This window comes from Pseudophryne corroboree, chromosome 3 (assembly GCF_028390025.1).
Source record: "Pseudophryne corroboree isolate aPseCor3 chromosome 3, aPseCor3.hap2, whole genome shotgun sequence".
Classification (NCBI taxonomy): Eukaryota; Metazoa; Chordata; class Amphibia; order Anura; family Myobatrachidae; genus Pseudophryne; species Pseudophryne corroboree.
This window is the reverse complement of record NC_086446.1, coordinates 44,974,804-45,000,249: the sequence shown is the minus strand read 5'-3', so window position 1 is coordinate 45,000,249 and position 25,446 is coordinate 44,974,804. Positions and strand designations below refer to the sequence as shown.

Here is a 25,446-nt window from a genome sequence, read left to right as displayed (position 1 = left end):
CACCGGCTCTCTGCTGCACTTCGTCAGCGCTGCTGCCTTGGCTCCCCGGCTCCCCCTGCTATAGCGTTTGTGTGTGACTGAGTGTGGACGGGCAGATGATCGCGATCGACTGGTCGCATGTCCGCGATCGACCAGTCGATCGCGATCGACTGTTTGGCCACCACTGCACTAGGGGATGTGTCTGGGTGATGACTGGAGAGGTGACTGCTGGGAATGGGACATTATACAGTAACACTAGGGGATGTGTCTGGGTGATGACTGGAGAGGTGACTGCTGGGAATGGGACATTATACAGTTACACCAGGAGACGTGTCTGGGTGATGACTGGAGAGGTGACTGCTGGGAATGGGGCATTATACAGTAACACCAGGGGATGTATCTGGGTGATGACTGTATCACTGTGTGTGTCAGGTTCCTATAAGGTGTCAGGATGTCACTGTCTATGTTTCCATGCAGGAGGGGGAGTATATAGAAGAACACAGGGGTCTGTACAAGGACGTGATGATGGAGAATCACCGGCCCCTCCCATCACTGGGTAAGAGGAGATTATCATTTATTGTATAAAGGGAGCAGGTATGGGGGCTACCTATATACACACTGTGACCAGATGCTTCCCAAGCCCTCACTGACTTGTGTCCCACGGTCACGGAACGGCTTTAGGTCACACGGGACCTGGCCAATTAAAAGATTCACGCTTACTGTTACTGACTCCACCCACTGCGCAGTCGGCAGGTACAAAGCTGCCACCACCAGACTCCTTGCTCCCGTGGCATCTTACCACAGCTGTGTGGCGTTGATTGATCCCCACTGGTCGCTTGACCAGGCCTCTGCATGGTAGCTGGCGGAAGGCGGAGCTTGAAGACACTAGGGTTACCCTGGACAGCCAGAGAACGGGGCTACATTTCATGTATCCCTGCTGGTCACAAGATGAAGCGGTCGTCTTGAGTCAAAAGATGTTTATTCGCTCAAATAAAGTCCTTAAAAGGACCCTCCCTGTTTCCAGTGGAACAGCAACACAGCAAGATGTTCACAGCAGAAAGAAGATGGTATAATACACTCTGAGGCTCGCAGGCCTCCTTTTTATCTAAAACCAACATACATTACCATAGGGGGTAGTCCCACCTTCATTCTATCTCACAAAAAATATATATAAATACAGGTTGAGTATCCCATATCCATATATTCCGAAATACGGAATATTCCGAAATACGGACTTTTTTGAGTGAGAGTGAGATAGTGAAACCTTTGTTTTTTGATGGCTCAATGTACACAAACTTTGTTTAATACATAATGTTATTAATAATATTGTATTAAATGACCTTCAGGCTGTGTGTATAAGGTGTATATGAAACATAAATTAATTGTGTGTTTGTACACACACTTTGTTTAATGCACAAAGTTATAAAAAATATTGGCTAAAGTTACCTTCAGGCTGTGTGTATAAGGTGTATATGTAACATAAATGCATTCTGTGCTTAGATTTAGGTCCCATCACCATGATATCTCATTATGGTATGCAATTATTCCAAAATATGGAAAAATCCGATATCCAAAATACCTCTGGTCCCAAGCATTTTGGATAAGGGAGACTCAACCTGTACATGTTACATTTCAAAAGAGTTTAACAATTGGATAAAGCAAAATTCTGCTCCCTTTCATACATAAACCAAACCAGTGTGCTTAACCAAACACAATCTGCTTATCATATCCCTGTCTCTTTCACAAATGTGAATATAACTAGAATTTAAATTGCACTCACCCTCTCACCCATAGACAACGTTCTTGTCGTTTAAACATAACTCTGCATCCTAGATAATGCAGCCTAGTAAATATTAAACCAAATTGTTATCACACGAAAACCTACTGGAAAGATGCCCTACTTTGCATTCGTAAAACACAGGGGGTAGTTGATCGCAGCAGGAATTTTTTTAGCAGTTGGGCAAAACCATGTGCACTGCAGGGGGGGTAGATATAACAAAGACCATATTTGCCCACCAAAAGCCTGCCACTTGACACCTCTCCCTTGCTGGAGCTAGGACAATTAACATGACTTTCTGTGCTAAAATGTCTAAAAACAATTCTCAAGGCCTTTTAGAAACCAAATACCTCATACTTTTCTCATATGTGTCATGTCCCTGCAGTTCTATAACCGTGCCGTCCATAATTCTCCAACTGCGCACAGCGCAGCAATATAACATATTAAGACACATTATTGAACATACATTTAGTCATGTACAGTGCATGGTGCCTAGAGCCAAGTGTTCCTTTTAAAAATGTCGCCAAGCGCCCATTGTCCATTTAAATGGTGCTAGGCATGGAGGGTTAACCCTTTTAGTGCCGCTGCTGCTATTGGCCAGGGGGGCTCCGGCCACACACACACCATCTGATATTCACATATATACACTGTACTCAGTCACTGTGTGTCTCCTACAGATGGACCCAGTAACAGAGATACCCCAGAGAGATGTCCCCGTCCTCTGTATTCCCAGGACTGTACAGAGGAGAATCACTGGACCCCACAGGAGGATCAGGTAGGTGGGAATTAGAGTTTCCATAATATTCCAAAGTGACTGTCACTATATGATATCTAGTGAAACTGTGGGCCTGATTCTTATTTAGGAATACAGTAAGAGTAAGTGGCTACCTGGAAAACCATTTTATAATGCAAGGGATAGGCAAATACATTGTGTTTGCATGCAGGGTTATTACTGGCTACTTTTGCACGTAGCCCACAAATGCTGGAAAACTTTATTTCTCTTTCATCCACTAGGGGACACTGGAGTCCTATACAGTAGGGGTGTGAAGCTTGCAACCGGAGGTGTGGCACAATCTAAAAATTAGCATTGTCTGCACAGCCGGCTCCTCCCCCTTCACATCCCTCCTCCCCCAGTTTGAAAAATTGTGCTAGAGGTACAGCACGTGGAAACACTGAGCTCCTGACTAACATTTCTAAAACAGTGTGCGGCATCCACCTAATAAAAGAGAGACAAGGCATCTTTATATTGGAGAGACAAAGATCCATTTTGAAGGGACCTGTATCTCTCGACAAGGAGATCCTCAGAGAAACTCAGAGTGAGTACTATAAAAAAAATAAAAAAAATAAATAAGGACCCAGTTAGCTTTTTTATTTTTATTATTTAATCCCCTTGTCAGCAAAGCCCGAGAGGTTACTCTCGTATAACATGAGGTCACCAGCGATCGCAGTGAGTAGCGCAGGGCTGGAGGAGTGCGCCGGGTGGATGTGAGTAAGCCGCCCACACTGTACAGCCGCTGACTAGCGCTACGGGACTTAGTGACAGGGTCCCGGAGCGCGCACACCAGGGGGCAGACAGTCCCTTTAGCCGCGCTGACGGGCGCCGCTATGGGATTTAGTGACAGGGTCCCGGAGCGCACACACCAGGGGGCAGACAGTCCCTTTATCCGCGCTGATGGGCGCCGCTATGAGACTTAGTGACAGGGTCCCGGAGCGCGCACACCAGGGGGCAGACAGTCCCTTTATCCGCGCTGATGGGCGCCGCTATGAGACTTAGTGACAGGGTCCGGAGCGCGCACACCAGGGGTCAGACAGTCCCTTTATCCGCGCTGATGGGCGCCGCTACGAGACTTAGTGACAGGGTCCCAGAGCGCGCGCACCAGGGGGCAGACAGTCCCTTTAGCCGCGCTGTCGGGCGCCGCTATGGGATTTAGTGACAGGGTCCCGGAGCGCGCACACCAGGGGTCAGACAGTCCCTTTAGCCTCGCTGATGGGCGCCGCTATGAGACTTAGTGACAGGGTCCGGAGCGCGCACACCAGGGGTCAGACAGTCCCTTTAGCCGCGCTGTCGGGCGCCGCTATGGGATTTAGTGACAGGGTCCCGGAGCGCGCACACCAGGGGTCAGACAGTCCCTTTAGCCTCGCTGATGGGCGCCGCTATGAGACTTAGTGACAGGGTCCGGAGCGCGCACACCAGGGGGCAGACAGTCCCTTTAGCCACGCGCTGACGGGCGCCGCTATGGGACTTAGGAGCAGGTCCCGGAGCGCGCTGGCCGGGGGGGAGGGGGGGTTGTAGACGCTGCCATTGATTGCCGCGCGGCTGGGGAGATTCTCTCAGCCGCGTGAGGGAAAAAAGTTTAATAAGCGTTGACAGTTCGCCTCCCCGTATATGTAGAAGCGCTGGCTAATAGGATAAGGCTAGTGAGTTTTAATAAACACTGTTTGTGAAGTGCCTAAAATGTTTCAGTGGGGGTCATTTTACCTATACCAAACGGGCGTCATTCCAAGGGGCAGGGATAAGCTCTCCCCCTCGTATAGATACAAGAGGGATGGTTCGTATCTGATTTACAGTTGGGTTGTGAGGCATGCGAGTCGGCTGGTGTAATAAATTATTTTTTTATTTATTTTGTCCTGCTCCTTTTCTATATACTGAAGGGAAGGGTAATTTCTGCCGGATCCGATACCTTTGCTTCCATCATCTCTCAGTCTTTCTCTTCCTAGTTTAAAGGGTGGAAGCGCTGCGTAATACCCTGGTAGAGGGTTTTAACAACGTGTCTAAAGCACCAACTAGGACCTCCAAGACCTGTTATGTTTGTACGAAATGTAACAGGAAAAGCACGCGGGTTGGCAGCTCCGGGGTGTGCGACTCCTGCTTAGACAAGGACGCTCCACCTGGGAGCAGTGCTCCGTCTTGGTCATGGGAAGACAACCTTGCAAATAGAATCTCCAAGGAGATGGCAGAATCGCGCAAGCAGCACTCGGAATGGGCTGCGGGATTCTCAAAGACAATGGAGGAATTTCTCATCAAGTTAACACCGCCCGCACAAGCAGAAACGAATGTGCGCAAGGCTGTTAAGACCTCTTCCTATTATACGGAATCAGAGGAGGAAGAAGGTTTTCTCCTTGATACATAGGAAGGTGAGTTAATTGAATCTAACCTAGACGCCGATTTTCCAGAAGACGACACGGCAATCTCGGGTCTTGATTCTTTAATTGACGCAGTAAAGGAGATCCTAAACTTTAAGGTAGAAGAAACAAAGGAGCCGGAAGATTTCTAATTGTTCGAATCCCAAAATCCGCCTTCAGCAGTGTTTCACATTCCTAAATCCCTCCAATCTCAAATGGAGAAGGCTTGGAAACAACCTGACAAGCGCTTTCAGTTTCCAAATAGGTTTCAAGTAACTTATCCCCTACCCAAGGGTGTAATGGATAAGTGGGAGACCCCACCAGTAGTGGATGCTTCCCTAGGAAGGTTGTCAAAGAAGACAATCTTACCAATACCTAATGTAACGACTTTAAAGGATGCTTCAGACTGAAAGGTTGACACAACTTTAAAGTAAATTTTTGTAGCAGCAGGTGCAGCACAGAAACCTACGATCATCTGTGCTTGGGTCAACAAGGCCATAGGAGCATGGTCTGGACATATTGTACAGGCTATTGAGGAGGAAAATAGTTTAGAAGAGATTACCCAACTGGCGAAACACATTTGAGAATCAGCTTCATACTTATGTCAAGCCTCAAAGGATATTAGCAGTATTGCATCACGCATCTCGGCATTGCCCATATCGGCTAGACGGATTTTATGGCTCAGAGAATGGCAAGGAGACTCTGACACCAAGAAGGCGGTAGAATCCATTCCCTTTGGGGGCGAGATGCTTTTCGGTCCAGAGTTGGACAAGTGGATCTCGCAGGCTACAGCTGGGAAGTCCAGCTTCCTACCTACTCCTTATACGAGAACCATTCCACAGGTTAGGAGAGGTTATTCGGGACCAGTGTTTACTTCATTTAGATCACAACAGGTTTCGGTACACAAGTACGTGGGGGCAAAGGTAGAGGCCGCTCACAGGCAGCAATCAGAAGCAGGTAAACCTGCTGACAAGGCCGTGGCATGACGGCCTCCCAGCTCACCTGGGGTCCCCCTTGGTGGGCGCACATCTGGAGGGTTTTCAGGATGTCTGGGCCAGAACCTCACCAGAATTTTGGATAAACATAATCTCTCAGGGATACAAACTGGATTTTCAACAGAGGCCTCACAGTTTTTTACAATAGGATTGCCTCAGTGCCCTCAGAAAGCAAAAGCACTACTGACAGCAATTCAAAAATTGCTACAGTCAGAGGTCATTATTCCGGTTCCCGCCTCTCAGAGAGAACGGTCAGACCAATACTCAATTTAAAAGTTTTAAACCAGTTTCTAAGGGTCTACAAATTCAAGATGGAATCAATCCAGTCGGTCATTGCAGGCTTAGAACAGGGCAAGTTCATGGTATCCATGGACATACAAGATGCATATCCCAATCTGGACTCCTCACCAGGCTTACTTAAGGTTCACACTGGTGACGGATCAATAACAACTCAGGGCCTTGCCGTTCGGTCTATCATCAGCCCCAAGAATCTTTATGAAGATCATGGCAATAATGGTTGCAGGATTGAGACTGTTGGGGGTCACAATAATACCTTATCTAGATGATCTACTGATCAAGGCATCATCTTAGGAACAGCTGATCAAGGATGTTCAGACATCTCATCAATTTCTTATTCAACATGGGCGGATTGTGAATTTCCAGAAATCCAACCTCATGCCAACTCAACGGATTCAGTTCCTCGGTCTCATCTTGGACACGGTACAATTGAGAGTTTTCCTACCAGAGAACAAGGTCCAAGACCTACAGAGATTAGTGGGTCAGGTTCTGAAGACACAAATGGTCTCTCTACACCTCTGTGTGCAGCTTCTCAGGAAGATGGTGGCGTCGTTCGAGACTCTCCAAAATGGCAGACTTCATTCCCGACCATTCAAGATGAACATCATTGCTGAGGGAGCAGGTTCGCACTGGCTTTTACATAGAAGAATCCGACTTCCACCGCGCATACGAACCTCCTTAATTTGGTGGTCGTTGCACAGGAATCTTGTAGCAGGCAAGAGATTCGGCATTTGGGATTGGAGGATCCTGACAATGGACGCCAGTCTCAGAGGTTGGGGTGCCGTCTTAGAGGAACATCAGTTTCAGGGCAGATGGACGTTCCTGGAGTGCAGACTACCCATAAACATTCTCGAACTAAGAGCAGTTTACAATGCGCTTCTCTTAGCCGAAGACCTAGTCATGGGTCAACACGTAAGGATACAGTCGGACAATGTCACGACAACGGCTTACATAAACTATCAAGGAGGAACAAAGAGCAGGATGGCGTTGAAGGAAGCCACAAAGATCTTGTTGTGGGCAGAAAGGCGAAACATCATCCTCTCGGCAGTGTTCATTCCAGGTGTGGAGAACTGGGAAGCAGATTATCTCAGTCGCCAGGACATGCATCCGGGAGAGTGGTGCCTACATCCATGGATTTTCAACATGGTGGTGAGGAGATGGGGTCTACCTCAAGTGGACCTAATGGCGTCTCGGCAAAACCATCAGCTGCCCAGATATGTATCCAGGACAAGAGATCCAGCAGCAGAAGGATGGGACGCATTAACACTTCCTTGGTTTTATAGGAGGGTTTACATTTTTCCACCTTTCCCACTCATACCCAGGGTTCTGAAAAGGTTGAAATGAGAACGAGTGTGGGCAATTCTAATCGCATCAGATTGGCCCCGCAGGAGTTGGTACTCCGACCTGCGGGGGTTACTAGCAGAAGATCCTTGGCAGTTACCTCAGAGAGAGGACCTGCTTTCTCAGGGACCGTTCCTACACCCAGACCTGAACAGGCTGCTTTTAACGGCGTGGCTATTGGATCTTAAGAAACAGAGGGATACCAAGAACGGCCATTCCTACGATGATTGCCACTAGGAAGCCGGTCACAGCCATTTGCTACTACAGGGTTTGTCAGGAACGTGGGTGGAATCCGACGAACTTCCACTTATCCAGACTTCTACTTTTCCTTCAGGCCGGTCTAGATGAAGGACTGAGGCTGGGCTCTCTGAAGCTTCAAATTTCATCTCTCTCCATCCTGTTTCAACAGCGGTTAGCATCCTTACAAGAGATTCAAACCTTTTTACAGGGGGTCCTAAGGATACAACCCCCTTTTCGTCCTCCAACTGCGCCATGGGACTAACATTTGGTGTTGGAATTTTTGAGATCACCAACTTTTGAACCGTTAGCAAGAACAGACCTGACATATCTCTCTTGGAAAGTCACGTTATTGCTTGCCTTGGCTTCGGCCAGGAGGATTTCTGAGTTGGGAGCCTTATCCTGTAAGAGTCCTTTTTACATTTTTCATGAGGATAGGGCAGAACACCATACAAGAGCTGATTTCCTTCCTAAGGTTGTTTCGGGGTTTCACGTAAACCAGCCAATTGTGATCTCCTCTTTCCAGGGTCTCCCAGATGGGGACGTGTCCTTGGATGTTGTCCGAGCTTTACGGGTATACGTACAAGTTACGTCGTCCTTCAGAAAGTCGGACCATTTGTTTGTTCTTTATGATGGGCCAAAGAAGGGTTGGCCAGCATCTAAGCAGTCTTTGTCTAGATGGATTAGACTTGCCATTCGGCAAGCTTATATTTCCTGTGGTAAACAGGTTCCGGTACAGACGGGTGCTCAAACCACCCGATCCGTGGGTGCCTCATGGGCGGCTGCCAGAGGTGCTCCCACTATTCAACTTTGCAGAGCGGCGACGTGGTCCTCAGCCCACACGTTTGCGAAATTTTACAAGTTTGATACCTTTGCGTCCGGAGACTCTAAGTTTGGACGTTTAGTTTTGCAGGCCACCGACAGCACTCCCTCCCTGTGGGATAACTTTGGGACGTCCCCTACTGTATAAGACTCCAGTGTCCCCTAGTGGATGAAAGAGAAAAGAGGATTTTGGTACTTACCGATAAATCCATCTCTCAATCCTCTAGGGGACACTGGACGCCCGCCTCGGTGCTGTCAACCTGCTGTGTTCTAAGTTCTTGTTTTAAACAGTTCGTATAAATGGTGTTCCTTATTCGGTCAAGAGTTCTTGGGCGCTGTACGGTTCGGTTGCTCGCCATGTGCTATAGTGTCATGTCCTATTCTCAGTCAAATTTTTCAAACTGAGGGAGGAGGGATGTGAAGGGGGAGGAGCGGGCTGTGCAGACAATGCTAATTTTAGATTGTGCCACACCTCCGGTTCAAGGCTTCACACCCCTACTGTATAGGACTCCAGTGTCCCCTAGAGGATTTAGAGAAATGGATTTATCGGTAAGTACCAAAATCCTCTTTTTGTGGGTTTCTTAGGGTGAAGATCTGACTGATAATAAGGCAGAAGATATAAAGAGAGAAGAAGAGACGTATGTGACAGTTAATATTGCAGAAGATACAGAGGAAGAAGAGACGTATGTGACTGATATAAAGGCAGAAGATGTAGAGAGAGAAGAAGAGATGTATGTGAGAGGTGATCAGTTGTGTAAGGAGGAGGAAATTCCTACAGATATCAGCACAGGTGAGTAATAATCCATATTACAGAAAAGAGTCACATATTCTCCTTGCTGAGTCACTACAGAAGTCTCTTCCCCTCCACCCTCCACTGTCATATCAAACTAATGTGGTAAATGTATCTGCCCAGTGTGGGAACGTCAGCCCCTATTATACTCCTGCTCCCCACCTCACATCATGTCACTGTGTGTTACCAGCCCAGAGATCTGACCAGTCTCCTCCCACCACTCTCTGGTGTATCTCATACATCAGGAGCCATCAGCCCCTATTATATTCCTGCTCTCCTCCTCACATCATGTCACTGTGTGTTACCAGCCCAGAGATCTGACCAGTCTCCTCCCACCACTCTCTGGTGTATCTCATACATCAGGAGCCTTCAGCCCCTATTATACTCCTGCTCTCCCCCTCACATGTCGCTGTGTGTTACCAGCCCAGAGGAGTATTACATGCCAGTGTCTGTATTTAGGTCTGTGCACTGTGCTGTGTGATGTGTTGTGTTACATATTAAGCTAAAGTTTTACCTGTTCAGCAGTTGTATTATATATAATAATAAAAAAGAAACAATTATTTCCATATATTTATCTTCCAGCAGATGGACAGAGAGGCAGGAATACCTCGGAGAGACATCTAACTATGTTTCCAGATTTGAAATTAGAAGAGAGCATCTCATGGTATTCTGGAGGAGAATACTCCATTACCCCAATTATACATCCAGTACCTCACAGTGCCGATATATCATCTGTTCCCGCTAACCATGAGGAGTGTAACATTAATTCAGATGTTGCTACACATAGTACAGCTCCTACAGATTCTACAGTCTTTCCCTCTTCTGAATTTGTTAAATCCTGTAATAATCAGTCAGTCTTTGTTACACAGGAGAATCGCACAAGTAAGACACAATTTTCATGCTCTGAGTGTGGGAAATGTTTTAAATATAAAGCAAATTTTATTGAACATCAGAGAAGTCACACAGGCGAGAAGCCATTTCCATGCTCTGAATGTGGGAAATGTTTTACACAGAAGTCGAATCTTGTTACACATCTAAAAAATCACAGAGATAAGAGACCATTTTCATGCTCTGAGTGTGGGAAATGTTTTACATATAAATCACGTCTTGTCATACATAAGAGAAGTCACACAGGTGAGAAGCCATTTTCATGTTCTGTGTGTGGAAAATGTTTTACATATAAATCATTTCTTGTCATACATGAAAGAAGTCACACTGGTGAGAAGCCATTTCCATGTTCTGAGTGTAGGAAATGTTTTAAAAAGAAATCAGATCTTGTTAGACATCAGATAACTCACACAGTTGAGAGGCCATTTCCATGTTCTGAGTGTGGGAAATGTTTTACACAGAAATCAGATCTTGCTGCACATCAGAGACGTCACACAGGTGAAAGGCCATTTCCATGCTCTGAGTGTGGGAAATGTTTTACACAGAAATCCGATCTTGTGATACATCAGAGAAGGCACACAGGTGAGAAGCCATTTTTATGCTCTGAGTGTGGGAGATGTTTTAAACAGAAATCATATCTTGTTAATCATCGGAGAACTCACACAGGTGAGAGACCATTTCCATGTGCTGAGTGTGGGAAATTTTTTACACGTAAATCAGCTCTTGTTAGACATCAGAGAAATCACTCAGGAGAGAGACCATTTCCATGCTCTGAGTGTGGGAAATGTTTTACACATAGATCTGATCTGGTTAGACATCAGAAAATTCACACAAAATGAAAACAATATCAATGAGCTCACCGATATGAAAGAGGATTGCAGCAATCTATATATTATGAAAAGCATTGATATTAAAATTTGCAATTCAAGTACGGAGTGTATTCTCAAAGGTATATTTTCCTCACCTATTCATTATAGAGGACAATTAAAAATTCAAGTCGTTGCCATACACAGACATAGGTGAAATTTTCGCCATCGACGTAAGACTGGAACAGAATGTACATGTATGGATGTTATTGCAATCTACTTATTCTGTTAGATGTCGGTATCTGTTATATCTCTTCACAACATTTTGGCCAAAGCCAAGGAATTAATTTGTTTTGACTGTGGTCTTATTTGCAGCAAGTAAAGAAGATTTAATAAGTTGGGACAGGGGTACAACCAGCTCCAATCGAGGGACTCAAGCTCCTCCTCTTCATATGCAACCTGTCCTACCGACACCAGTTTTTGGTGCCTAAGTTTTTTTTTTGTGACAAGTAAAGCTAGTGTTCTGAGTTGTACTCCAGCTTGTTAAGAATTTGGGAGATTTTTACGTTTTATTCTTTCCTCTTTGGCTAATAGGGGGTGAGTGGGTGAGTTCTTTCCCTCCATTTTTCTATGGAGCCTTTAGCTGATCAATTATGTTCTTTTCAAGCCCAGAACTTTAGTATACCGTAGTTGCGGCATGCCAGTTTAGTCAGACAGCCAAACAGGCCCCAGACCAACACACCGATATTAGACATCGTGAGAAGGTAGCCCATCAGGAGAAGCCCTTGGTAAAAGCTCATCTGTTATGTTTCATGGACAAGTGGTTAGAATCCACTTCAGAGACTTGGTAAGAGATATTTACATAGGTTTATATTATAGATCTTCTACCAGTTCACTTGATCCAAGAAAGTGTCTGGCTTTACAAGAGGCAATTTAGAAGTTTCAGCAGGAATTGTCCCAGTACCTGCCGGCAGAGAGATGTGATATTTTATTGAAACCTTTTCCTTGGTCAGAAGCCAGACGGGTCTTTTGGGCCACTGCATTCAGAGTCTTTACCAAGGTGATGGAGGCCTTGCTAAGGTTTAATAAAAGTAGTTACTCCAGAGATTCTGTTAGATCGTGTCAGATTAACAGAACGAAGAGTTGGTTTCCCATGGTTGGGTAATATATTGTTTAAAATTAAATAATCAAGTCTAGTTCTGGATTTTCCTGGGCAAACTGTTCAAAATCAGACTTATGAGGGTTTTTCCTTCTGGAAGCAAGATTCCCTTCCTACAAAAAATGGTAACATAGCTCCTGAAATAGAGACGTGTTGGTACTTTATTGCATAAAGGCATTGGGCAAGATGGTCTTCACTTATCAGGCAAATCATTTTGCCCAATTTCACTCTCAGAGGTTACAGATAAAGATTTGATGCAGATGATACAGGTCCCATCTTCATCTGTAATATGTATTTCATTCTGTTCACTGTTGTAGCAACCTAACAGGTCATTCTTTTGTAATGTCAGAATGACATTACATGTTTCAGGGCAGGTGGTTTCTCGAAGAGTCCTTACTCCATATCCATGTTCTGAAACTTTAGGCTGGTCTTCAGTGCCCGAAATTCCCTTTACATAGACCAGTTCCTCAAGTCTACATAAAGGGTCAGACAGTCTCAGTTAATTTAGACATTGCTATTATAATAGCATATTTGAACCATCAGGGGATACCAAGATTGCCCAGACCACAGAGACATCAAGGATCTTCCTATGAGTGGAGAGGAATGTGCGGTCTCTCGCCGCTTTGTATTTTCCCGAGGTGAGCATTGGGCAATGGACTATCTCAGCAGACAGAACCAACATTTGGGGGAATGATCACTCCATCCAGATGTTTTCCAACAGATAGTGGACAAATGGGTTCAACCAGATATTAATATGATAGTGTCCACATTGAACTTCAAAGTAAGACATTACTGTACCAGGATAAGAGATCCAGGGTTGGTATTAGTTGTGGTAGTGATGGTCTTTTAGGATTATCCCCTCATTTACCATGCTGCAGAAGGTCATGGAAAAGGTACGTCATTCTTGTTGCTTTAGACTGGCCATAAAGGGTCTGGGAATTTGGATCTGCTGTGCAGGTGGCAGGCTCTTGCATTGCCTGGTCCCTTAATCCAGGGGAGATTCCTACAATCAGCATTACCGCATCTAGCTTGGTTATTCAGATCCAAAATGTATTCAGATAAGTTGAAAAAGACCACAATGAATGTTAGGTGGCCTGCATCAGCCAAAAGGTATCACAGAGTGTGGAAATCTTATGTGGCCTGGTGTGAATGGATGAAGGTCCCCACTTTGACCTTCACGTTGGCACAACTGTTCATGTTTTACAGGAGGGTCTTGATGCAGCGTAAAGGTGGGGTTATCTGAAAGTTCAGTCATGTCAGTGTTTTGTTTTTTTAATCAGTAAAAAACTAGTAACAATTCCAGAGTTCTAGACTTTTGCAAAGCTTTCCCCATTTTCAAGGCCAGTACTCAACCTCTGTTCAAAGGCATTTTTTAAATATGGCCGTCCAAGGAAAAAGTTTGGATGCTCCTGTTATAGACCATGCTTTTTTCACTGGTGGACTTGTGTAATTCAAACAAATGATAAGAACTATTTAGATTTTCAGTCAATGAGAAAGTTTCCGTTGTGGGGTATATATATGTGATAAGTAATGGTAGCTTTTGTAAAGTGAATGTGAAACTAGAGACATTTATACACATCGCATTGCTGTAGTTTAGGAATCATAGTTTAGAATACTCCACTAACAAATGACTCCGTAGTCAGCACGTCCTCTTCTTTTTACATTATAAGAGCTCCTATGGTTTAGAACGGTGAGTTCTAGCTGTTGGTCCGTTCCCAAGTGCATCTTTCTTTTCCCTTTTGTTGTACGTTACCCGTGGTCATCCTTGGAAAACTCTGAAGGTGAAGATGTTGATCTGTGCAATAGTGTTACCAAGGAGCAGCAGAGAGAGGAAAGTGAGAGTGTGAGGTGAAGCTGGTGGGGTTAACGGCAAAAATCTAAAAAAGTGTTAATAAGATGTTTTGTGCAGAATTATGTTATCATTGTGTTGTGCTACTAGGTTTCTCCTGTTATGTTGATGCTTCCCCACCTATTATACTATAATGTTACGACTACAACGGTGCCAGATCTTGTGAACTTTTTAGTTATGTGGGACACGAACATAAATGTTTTTGTATTTTATTCGGTGAAACCTTTCTATTATGCCGTACAATGACCTTTAATGTGATCAGCTTACTATGAATAAAATAATTTATACAACGTATTTTTCAAGGTGTCAACTTTACTGTAATATTCACACACAAAAATTAGTATGGCTCAGAATATGATATATTTAAACCTTCAACTTGAGAATTTTTAATATGATTTCTGATTCATGGTACCAAAGAAACGAAATACAATAGATATATCTTACTCACTGATCGCTGTGCATGAAAATGAGAGAGAAAATCAGTAGAGTACCAATGCGTTTAAGCAGTGCTGGAGTGGGGCACGGGGGGAATGTAGTGGTAGGGACACATGCTTAAGGGTGTGACCATGTCTCCAGAGGGGGTGAGGCTAGCCAACACAGAGGCTTGGCTACCCATTAAAGAATGTATGATCTGTGCCCCTTGATAAATATGTGAATACTGCCAGTACACGCATGATAATCAGAGCCGTACCAATCGAAAGAATAGACTGAATTTGGTGCAGCTATTAGCAGCTGTTTTGGGAGTGTGTGAGGCTCCTATCAGAATATATTTGGTATTGGGGAGAAAACGGCGTTTGGAGTTTCTGGATGAATTTACAAAAGAATGGACAACGGTTGGAATATAACTAAGTGTTAATACATTAAATATATAAAAACATATATAAATATCTACTGATATAGGGACACTACTGGAGAGTAACACTAAACTCTGATGTCTTATTGTCCGGTATATTGTGTACCAAGCAATAAAAATTCCTCATAATGTGTGGGAGGATTAGATAAATTTTGTCCCTCTATAAAGGTGATGCCAATATAATTCCACATATGGATAAAAAAATCTCCGGTATATTGAACTATACGTCCATATATTCTTAATGCAGGTGGAATTGTAATCTCCTAGGACTCCAATTATTGTCTCCTCTCAGGTATAAGTTGGTCCGGATTTAAGGTGGTCAGTGGTATCAAGTCCAGTATTGCATAGTGTCCAATATAGGCTCAACGCGTTTCCATGTAGAATAACCTACACCTATGTCAGGAGGTGTCGCTCCAGGCTGTCCTATTTATACCTCCTTGATTATGTTAGGCAGCACGGGTGAGCAAATGTGTGTTAATCCAACCGCAGTCTAAAACAGTTGCTAATTTAATTATGCAGAAGGCAGTCATATCATAAATAAGTAGAGGGTGTAAAGTAAAATATACCATATAACCTAATATTAGAAAGGATTTATTAAAAACATATGTGTGAGTGGGGAATATACCACATGACTAGATTAACTAAATAGAGCCAGAATTGGTGCCCCTATCCCCATATATTTAAAATAGGGACAATGTACACCTAAGGCGTGCACCAACAATATAGGAGCATGGCTTCATGGGAAAGGTGCGTAATCACAAAATACAGTAGTACCAATTCCTGAAAAGGGATCCTCAAGCAGCGTTCGTGGATGCTCTGGTAATTCCGTGGAACTTTTGGCTGCCGTACGTGTTCCCTCCGGTGTCACTCCTGCCCAGAGTAGTAAGGAAGTTCAAGCAAGAAGGAGGAATCCAAATTCTGATCACTCCCACGTGGCCCAGACGGCATTGGTTCTCAGACCTTCAGGGTCTCTCGATAGAATACAATAGATATATCTTACTTCTACTTCCACAGATTTCCTCGTTCAGGGCCCTTGTGTATATCAGGATTTAGCCCGGTTGGCTTTGACGGCGTGGCTCTTGAAGCTTTCCTCTTGAGGGCCAAAGGATTTTCTGAGGCGATCATTCAAACCATGCTTCTGCTCGGATTTACCATAGGGTCTGGAATGTTTACTTTACTTGGTGCGCATCTAACGATCATGACGTTTACAAGTTTAGTATGGCCAAACTTTTTGGCCTTCCTACAACAGGGCCTGGACTTAGGCCTTCATCTGGCCTCCATCAAGGTTCATATTTCGGCCTCGTCGGTTTGGTTTCAGAAAAATATCGCGACCTTGTGGTCACAAGAACCCGGCGTCCAAAGGAAGCATCCTGGGAAGCGGCAGTATCGAAGGCATAGAACCTTATGAACGTGTTCCCGGAAGACCACGTAGCCGCCTTGCACAATTGTTCAAGGGTCGCACCACGTTGGGCCGCCCAAGAAGGTCCAACAGACCGAGTAGAATGGGCCTTAATCTGATCAGGAGCAGAGAGACCAGCCTTCACATAAGCATGTGCAATCACCATTCTAATCCATCTGGCCAGGGTCTGCTTGTGAGCAGGCTAGTCACGTTTGTGAAATCCAAACAAAACAAAGAGAGAATCAGATTTTCAGATAGAAGCAGTTCTCTTCACATAGATACGGAGAGCCTGTACCACATCCAAAGACCGCTCTTTGGGAGACAAATCAGGAGAGACAAAGGCCGGAACCACAATTCCCTGATTAAGGTGAAACGAAGAAACCACCTTAGGTAAATATCCGGGACGAGTCCTAAGAACCGCCCGATCACGGTGAAAAATCAGATATGGGGAACTACAAGACAAGACACCAAGATCCGACACTCTTCTAGCAGAGGCAATAGCCAGCAAGAACACCACCTTAAGGGAAAGCCACTTAAGGTCAGCTGAACCAAGGGGTTCAAACGGAGGCTCCTGCAACGCCTCCAAAACCACCGACAAGTCCCAAGGAGCCACATGCGGGACATAGGGAGGTTGGATACGCAACACACCCTGAGTGAAAGTATGAACATCAGGCAAAGTCACAATTTTTCTATGAAACCACACCGACAAGGTAGAAATATGAACCTTTAGGGAGGCCAGACGCAGGCCCAACTCTAGACCTTGCTGCAGAAAAGCCAAATGCTTGGCTGTACTAAACTTGGAAGCATCATTGTTAGATGCGCACCAAGCAAAGTAGGAATGCCAGACCCTATGGTAAATCCGAGCAGAAGCCGGTTTCCGGGCCCGTAACATAGTTTTAATGACCTCTTCAGAAAAACCCTTAGCCCTTAAGACGGAAGCTTCAAGAGCCACGCCGTCAAAGACAGCCGGGCTAGGTCCTGGTAGACACAGGGGCCCTGAACGAGGAGATCTGGGCGTTGTGGAAGTAGAATTGGACGCTCTGACGATAGGCCCTGCAGGTCTGAGAACCAGTGCTGTCTGGGCCACGCTGGAGCTATGAGAAGCAGATTTCCTTTTTCATGCTTGAACTTCCAAATTATCCTGGGCAGGAGTGACACCGGAGGGAACACATACGGCAGCCGAAACCTCCACGGTGACGCCAGCGCATCCACGAATGCTGCTTGAGGATCCCTTGTCCTTGCTCCGAAGACCGGAACCTTGTGATTGTGTCGAGACGCCATCAGATCCACATCTGGAAGACCCCACTTTTCCACGAGGAGTTGAAACGCTTCTGGATTGAGGCCCCACTCGCCGGCATGCACGTCCTGATGACTGAGAAAGTCCGCTTCCCAATTCAGGACTCCCGGAATGAATATTGCCGATATAGCCGGTAGATGGGGTTCCACCCAACGAAGAATCCGTGAGGCTTCCTTCATTGCCAAACGGCTTCGAGTGCCGCCTTGATGATTTATGTAAGCCACTGTGGTGGCGTTGTCCGACTGTACTTGAACAGGACGGTTCTGAATTAAATGCTGGGCCAGGTTCAACGCATTGAAGACCGCCCGCAATTCCAGAATGTTGATCGAGAGGAGAGATTCCTCCTTGGTCCACCGACCCTGAAGGGAGTGTTGCTCCAGCACCGCACCCCAACCTCTTAGACTGGCATCTGTCGTCAACAGGACCCAGTTGGATATCCAGAAGGGACGACCCCTGCATAATTGTTGGTCCCGGAGCCACCAGTGTAGCGACAGACGGACCTCCGGAGTCAAAAAGATCATTTGAGATCTGATCCGGTGAGGCAGGCTGTCCCACTTGGCTAGAATCAGCCTCTGGAGGGGGCGAGAATGGAATTGAGTATACTCCACCATGTCGAATGCTGATACCATTAGGCCCAGCACCTGCATTGCCGAATGTATCGACACTTGCGGACGAGAAAGGAAGCAACGAATCTTGTCCTGAATCTTCAGGTTTTTCTCCTGAGACAAGTCAACCTCTGGTTGTGAGTGTCCCAACAACGCTCCCAGGTGCACCATGCACTGAGCAGGGACCAGGGAGGATTTCTTCCAGTTGATGAGCCACCCGTGGGCTTGTAGAAACCAGACCGTCATATCCAGATGACGCAGGAGAAGATCTAGGGAATTTGCCAGGATTAACAAGTCGTCCAGATACGGCAGTATCCTGACCCCTTGACGGCGGAGTACCACCGTCATCACCGCCATAACTTTGGTGAAGACTCGCGGAGCCGTTGTTAAACCAAAAGGTAACGCCCGAAACTGGTAATGTAGGTTGCCAATAGCAAACCTCAGGTATTGTTGATGTGACACCGCTATAGGAATATGCAGGTAAGCATCCTGTATGTCCAGGGAGACCATGTAGTCCCCAGGTTCCAAAGGCCAGAACTATAGAGCGAAAGGTTTCCATACGGAACTTTGAGACCTTCACAAACCTGTTCAATGCCTTGAGGTTGAGAATGGGCCGGGAGGACCCATTCGGTTTCGGGACTAGAAACAGCAGAGAATAGTACCCCCGACCCCTCTGAGCAAGAGGCACCTGTACGACGACTCCTGTATCCAGGAGGGTCTGTACCACCGAGTGTAGAGTTTTTGCCTTGGTCTGGTCCAAAGGGACGCCTGTCTGGCAAAATCGATGAGGGGGTCGGTTTTTGAAGGCTATGGCGTAACCTCGAGTGACGACTTCCCGTACCCAGGCATCTGAAGTGGTCTTCAACCATTCCTGGGTATACCCTAGAAGCCGGCCCCCCACCCTGGGATCCCCCAGGGGGAGGCCCGCCCCGTCATGCGGCAGGCTTATCAGTCTTGGCAACTGGCTGACGGGCAGCCCAGGCTCTTTTGGGCTTCGGCTTACCAGGCTTGGAAGTGGGGGCCTGCTTATGGTACGCCTGACCATTTGCTTTACCTGAAGGACGAAAGGGGCGAAAGGACGTACCTTTAGCCTTCGACACAGAAGGAGCGGTATTAGGCAGACAGGCAGTTTTGGCAGTAGCCAAGTCAGCCACAATCTTGTTTAAGTCCTCCCCAAACTTCCCCTTGAAAGGGAGTACCTCCAGGGTTTTTCTAGAGTCCAGATCCACAGACCAGGATCTCAGCCACAATATTCGGCGAGCCAGGACTGACGTAGTAGAGGCCTTGGCTGCTAGGATACCGGCATCAGAAGCCGCCTCTTTAATATATCGAGAAGCTGTGACAATATATGACAAGCATTGTATAGCATGGTCAGAAGAGATTTCAGCTTCTAACTCCAAGGCCCATGCTTCAATTGCCTCGGCAGCCCATGTAGCTGCAATAGTGGGCCTTTGTGCAGCACCCGTGAGGATGTAGATCGCTTTAAGACAACCCTCCACACGTTTATCCGTAGGCTCTTTTAGAGACGTGACGGTAGTGACAGGTAGAGCTGAGGAAACCACCATCCTAGCCACATGTGAGTCCACTGGAGGAGGCGTTTCCCAATTTTTAGACAGCTCTGGCGCAAGGGGATAGCGAGCCAGCATCTTCTTTTGAGGCACAAACTTCGTACCCGGGTTTTCCCAGGGTTCCTGATGTATATCCACTAGGTGGGCAGAGTGAGGTAAAACTTGCTTAACCACCTTCTGACGCTTAAACTGCATTCTTATAGGAAGAAAATACTGCATTATTTTTTGACTTTCTTCCTGTGATCCTAATGTTTCATTGCTGCATAGGTCATGCAAGATTTCATTTCTGTTTCCTTATGTTTCAGTAATTATAACAGCTCTAATTCATACCTAGTGTTTTCAGTGACATTTTCTTCATAAAAGAATCCTCACCTTATATACCAGTATTATTAATCTGTATCCATAATTATTTTTGAATTATCTTCAATCTTAGCATCTGTGTATAGGGAAGCCAATCCCGGGCCATTTTTTCAATCCCGGGTATCGGGATTGAAAAATGGTCAATCCCGGGATTCCCGGGATACCCGGGATTGGCTTTAGACTGTGTCCGGCCATCGCGCCACCCCTCCCCACCCGCCCTGCAGACATAAAAAAAACCCTACAAACTTGCACAGCGAGGCTGAGGGTGAGGAGGATCCAGCGGGTGAGTGCTGGGGAGCCGGTGGGTGAGTGCTGGGGAGCCGGGAGTAGGCGGCGAGTGAATGCAGGGGGAGCCGGGACGAGGCGGCGGGTGAAGCCCGCCGTACTTTCCGTCTCTTCAGCTGCTGACAGCGCAGTGTGACCTCACAGGCACAGGTCACACTGCGCAGGGGGAGCCAAGAGGAGGGAGCCGGGCAGCGTCTGAGCATCCTGACGACGCTCAACGCTGATCCCTCAATCCCCGGGATTGGAGCTTCCAATCCCGGGATTGAATCCCGGACATTTTTGGGCCTAAATCCCGGGATCCCGCCGATCCCGATCCCGGGATTGGCCTCCCTATCTGTGTACACATATACAAAAACAAAAAAAGGTTTTTCTTGATCCTTGTTTTTCTACCGTTGTGTACGCTGACATACGGGTATTTTTCAGTACCTTTAGCCTAATAACATAAGCTTCATTAACTTTTTTTATAAGGGCATATATCATATTACGCCGTAATTCATATACCTTTCTCTTCTTTCGTGGACTCTCATTTATGATCCAGGGGCACAATACCACCTCGGTGGGATTTGATGTCTCCTGCCTAACATAAACAGCAGATCCACACTGCATCTTTGTGACCCAACAAGTCACTCCTCTCTATATAGGTGCACTCTCATTGGAGTCTGACCTAATCTCTCTACTATCAAACCACACTGCTAATGCCCGATCTCGTCCGATCTTGGAAGCGAAACAGTGTGGGCTGAGTTAGTACCTGAAGTGGAGACTCACAGGGAATACCCAGTGTTGTAGTGCAATAATCATCTCATATGATGTGTGGTATGTGACTCCAACAGCAGTATCACCACTTGCTTCTATCCTCTCCACTCCCTACTAAGATATACCCTTTTATCTTTCCTAATTTAGAATATACTATAAACATATCGCTACAGGTTACTAATCAACCAAGCACAGCTTATGAACAATTGCATACTGCTTAAACAAGCTGTTATTTCTTTATTTGGATTATGACAGAATTAAAAATCAATTGACTTAATTGATCTCATTAATACAGATTATCTGTACTGGTCGGGTGAGATGGGTTTATGACTTGCAGTGTCTTCACCCTTCTCTATCTCATTTCCTGAGGCAGGACCAGAACATTTTATTTATCTAGGATCATTCACATCTCTTTGATAAGGGGCAATTATACCTATTTTAAATATTATCTCTAAATAAATTGTGTTTTATCTGCTAATAGATTAACCAAGGGTTAATCATTCAAGTTATTTAAATTAATGAGTGCGCCCACACAAGAGCCTTCTCTTTTCTCCTTTTGTTCATGCATGTGTTTCTGGCTCTGGGCGCACCCCCAAACTGGACACTGTACTAAAGATTTACTTAAAAATTGTCCAATTTTTGTTTTTTTGTGATCAAAAAATTAATATAGACCGGTGCCGGGTCGCCCTCTTTTGTTACTGCCACAGAATGTGCAAGCTGAAATGTACTACACATCCAACTAGCAATCGTCTGCTTAGAAGCAAGAGCACCCAGTTTGTTGAGTGCATACAGGATAACAGCAAGTCAGTTTTCCTGACTCCAGCCGTCCTGGAAACATATATTTTCAGGGCCCTGACAACATCTAGCAACTTGGAGTCCTCCAAGTCCCTAGTATCCGCAGGTACCACAATAAGCTGGTTCAGGTGAAACGCTGACACCACCTTAGGGAGAAACTGGGGACGAGTCCGCAGCTCTGCCCTGTCCGAATGGACAATCAGATATGGGCTTTTGTGAGACAAAGCCGCCAATTCTGACACTCGCCTGGCCGAGACCAGGGCCAACAGCATGGTTACTTTCCATGTGAGATATTTCAAATCCACAGATTTAAGCGGTTTAAACTAATGTGATTTGAGGAATCCCAAAACTACGTTGAGATCCCACAGTGCCACTGGAGGCACAAAAAGGGTTGTATATGCAGTACTCCCTTGACAAACTTCTGGACTTCAGGAACTGAAGCCAATTTTTTCTGGAAGAAAATCGACAGGGCCGAACTTTGAACCTTAATGGACCCAAATTTGAGACCCATAGACACTCCTGTTTGCAGGAAATGCAGGAATCGACCGAGTTGAAATTCCTCCGTGGGGCCTTCCTGGCCTCACACCATGCAACATATTTTCGCCAAATGCGGTGATAATGTTGTGCGGTCACCTCCTTCCTGGCTCTGACCAGGGTAGGGATGACCTCTTCCGGAATGCCTTTTTCCCTTAGGATCCGGCGTTCAACCGTCATGCCGTCAAACGCAGCCGCAGTAAGTCTTGGAACAGACATGATCCTTGCTGAAGCAAGTCCCTTCTTAGTATCTCTTGAAATTCCGGGTACCAAGTCCTTCTTGGCCAATCCGGAGCCACGAGTATAGTTCTTACTCCTCTCCGTCTTATAATTCTCAGTACCTTGGGTATGAGAGGCAGAGGAGGGAACACATACACCGACTGGTACACCCATGGTGTTACCAGAGCGTCCCAGCTATTGCCTGAAGGTCTCTTGACCTGGCGCAATACCTGTCCAGTTTTTTGTTCAGACGGGACGCCATTGTCACGAACCGGTCTCTCACCTTTGCGGGTTCTGGGGTTCATCCGTTGCCAGTGCGGTTGCTCGCGGTGCTGTGCGCCTGTGTGGGGACACGGCGTGATCAATGGCACAGGTAATGCAGAGTCTGGGAACTGTGAGTGCGGGGACCAAATGGCCTAAGGCACTGCAGTGTGTCTGCTGTATAGGAGGTGGCCATGTTGGAGACCAAATAGCTAATACAGAGCACTTGTGAAAACACCTGTGGGCAGGTGTAAGCCAATCCCGTGCTTGTGCTGCCTTTAAGTAAACTGGGATTATGTTACTCTGGGCCAGTGCTTTGTTGTATCAACGCTGTGCTCTAGCTCTGAGCTCTCTCCGTGCATTCCTGTGTTATTCCCGTGGTCCAGATATCGCCTCCGTTCCCAGAGGTCCGTCTGCAGCCTTCACTGCTGAAAGATCCACCGGCTCTCCGCTGTGCTGTCAGTTAATTGCACTCCTATTGGAAATAGTTGGATTCCCAGTGTCCTGCATGAGGTTACCTTGTCAGTCTGCCTATCATTCAAAGTCTGGAGGATTCGTTTCTCTCAGCTGTTCGTTTGTTCAACTCTGCATTTAACCCATTCATCACCTTGTCTTCTACTACAGTTTCACAGTGATCTCCGGAACCCGCAAGTAACCCAATTCAGTACTTTTTATTTGCTATGTTGTCATTACAAGGATAATTCATCACAGTCTCTCAGTTAACCCTCAAAACTCCATTGCAAATTCTTACAGTTAATTCACCATGTCTGCATTAACCAGTTAAACACAATCTGCAGTTCAGCATCAAAGCTTGTTTATATTTGGACAATTCAACATTTATTCTTCAGCTTGTTTTTGCATGTTTCCATGAACATTTCTTTTATTTATTTTTGAGTTTTCTCTTGCATATTATTTCTGCCATTCTTGCAATACTTCAGTATAATGATGATTAACAACTAGTCATTTAACTCCTTACTGAATTGTTATTTAATAAATATATGAAGCGGAACTTTCTTTGTCCTCCCTGCTTTCTTCATACCCCAGCACCTACACCTGTGGTTGGTTCCGGGTTAACGGATTCACAAAAACACCCGGGCCTGACAGTAAGCACTGGCCACATGGATCCGTCAAGTGACCAATTCGCAGGAGGCGGTGCTACGTCAGATATCCTTTCCCGTCTGGAAAACCAGGAGTCTATACAGACACAAATAGTGCAGTTTATGCAAACTATGGCAAACCATGGAAGTCCTTTCATGGGGTAAATCTTGTACCAAGGACTGTTTAGCCTCAATTGTACCTCTCCGGTCAATTAGCCTTCCCGACCTACCTCCGGTGTATCAATCCTTTGCGGATGTTTTCAGTAAACAAGCAGCAGACTCTCTACCTCCTCATCGCGAATGGGACTGCCCAATTGTCCTGGTTCCGGGTAAAACACCTCCTAGGGGACGAATTTATCCGCTATCCATCCCAGAGACGCAAGCTATGTCTGATTATATACAGGAAAATCTAACCAAAGGATTTATCAGACCATCTTCTTCACCTGCAGGAGCCGGATTCTTTTTCGTTAAGAAGAAGGACGGTGGGTTACGACCATGCATAGATTACCGTGGACTCAATGAGATCACCGTGAAAAACAAGTATCCATTACCCTTAATTCCAGAATTATTTGACCGGGTAAAAGGAGCTACTGTGTTTACAAAACTGGATCTCCGAGGGGCCTACAATTTAATCCGCATCTGAGAAGGGGACGAGTGGAAGACTGCTTTTAATACCCGGGATGGGCATTACGAATACCTTTTAATGCCTTTCGGTCTTTGTAATGCACCTGCAGTTTTTCAAAGCTATGTGAATGAACTTTTTCGTGATCTTCTCTACAAGTGTCTAGTAGTGTACCTGGACGATATCCTAATATTCTCTAGGGATATAAAGTCTCACCGTCACCAAGTTAAAGAGGTACTGACACGTCTGAGGAAAAATCAACTTTATTGTAAGTTAGAGAAGTGCACTTTTGAAGTATCTTCCATACCGTTCCTTGGTTACATCATTTCTGGATCAGAGCTATGTATGGATCCCGGTAAGGTACAAGCTATCCGAGATTGGTCCACTCCTACAACTCTCAAGGGGATTCAGCGATTTCTCGGCTTTGCTAATTTCTATAGGAGATTCATTAAGAATTATTCTACGTTAGCTGCTCCCATCACAGCCCTAACTCGTAAGGGAGCAAATCCTACGAACTGGTCTTCAGAAGCAATCAAAGCCTTCTCTGATTTAAAGCAAGCCTTTGTGTCAGCCCCCATTCTTTGACAGCCTGATTTGAATCGTCCCTTTCTACTAGAGGTGGATGCATCTACAGAAGCAGTAGGAGCTGTGTTGTCACAAGTCTTTGAAGATAACAAGGTCCATCCCTGCGGATATTTCTCCCGTAAGTTCCTCCCGGCAGAACGTAATTATGCA

At 45.8% G+C, this 25,446-nt stretch overlaps 1 protein-coding gene across 1 annotated transcript in view; it reads left to right on the top strand.

Moving 5' to 3' along the window:
- Positions 1–504: 504 nt before the first annotated feature.
- The window catches only part of LOC135057137 (zinc finger protein 16-like), a 96,427-nt gene continuing 71,485 nt past the window's right edge, over positions 505–25,446 (top strand). Inside the window, exons 1-4 of the mRNA XM_063963033.1 lie at positions 505–535; positions 2,434–2,531; positions 9,157–9,361; positions 9,944–11,082. Of these exons, the coding sequence (XP_063819103.1) occupies positions 505–535; positions 2,434–2,531; positions 9,157–9,361; positions 9,944–11,082 (1,473 nt within the window). The remainder of the gene's footprint in view (positions 536–2,433; positions 2,532–9,156; positions 9,362–9,943; positions 11,083–25,446) is intronic.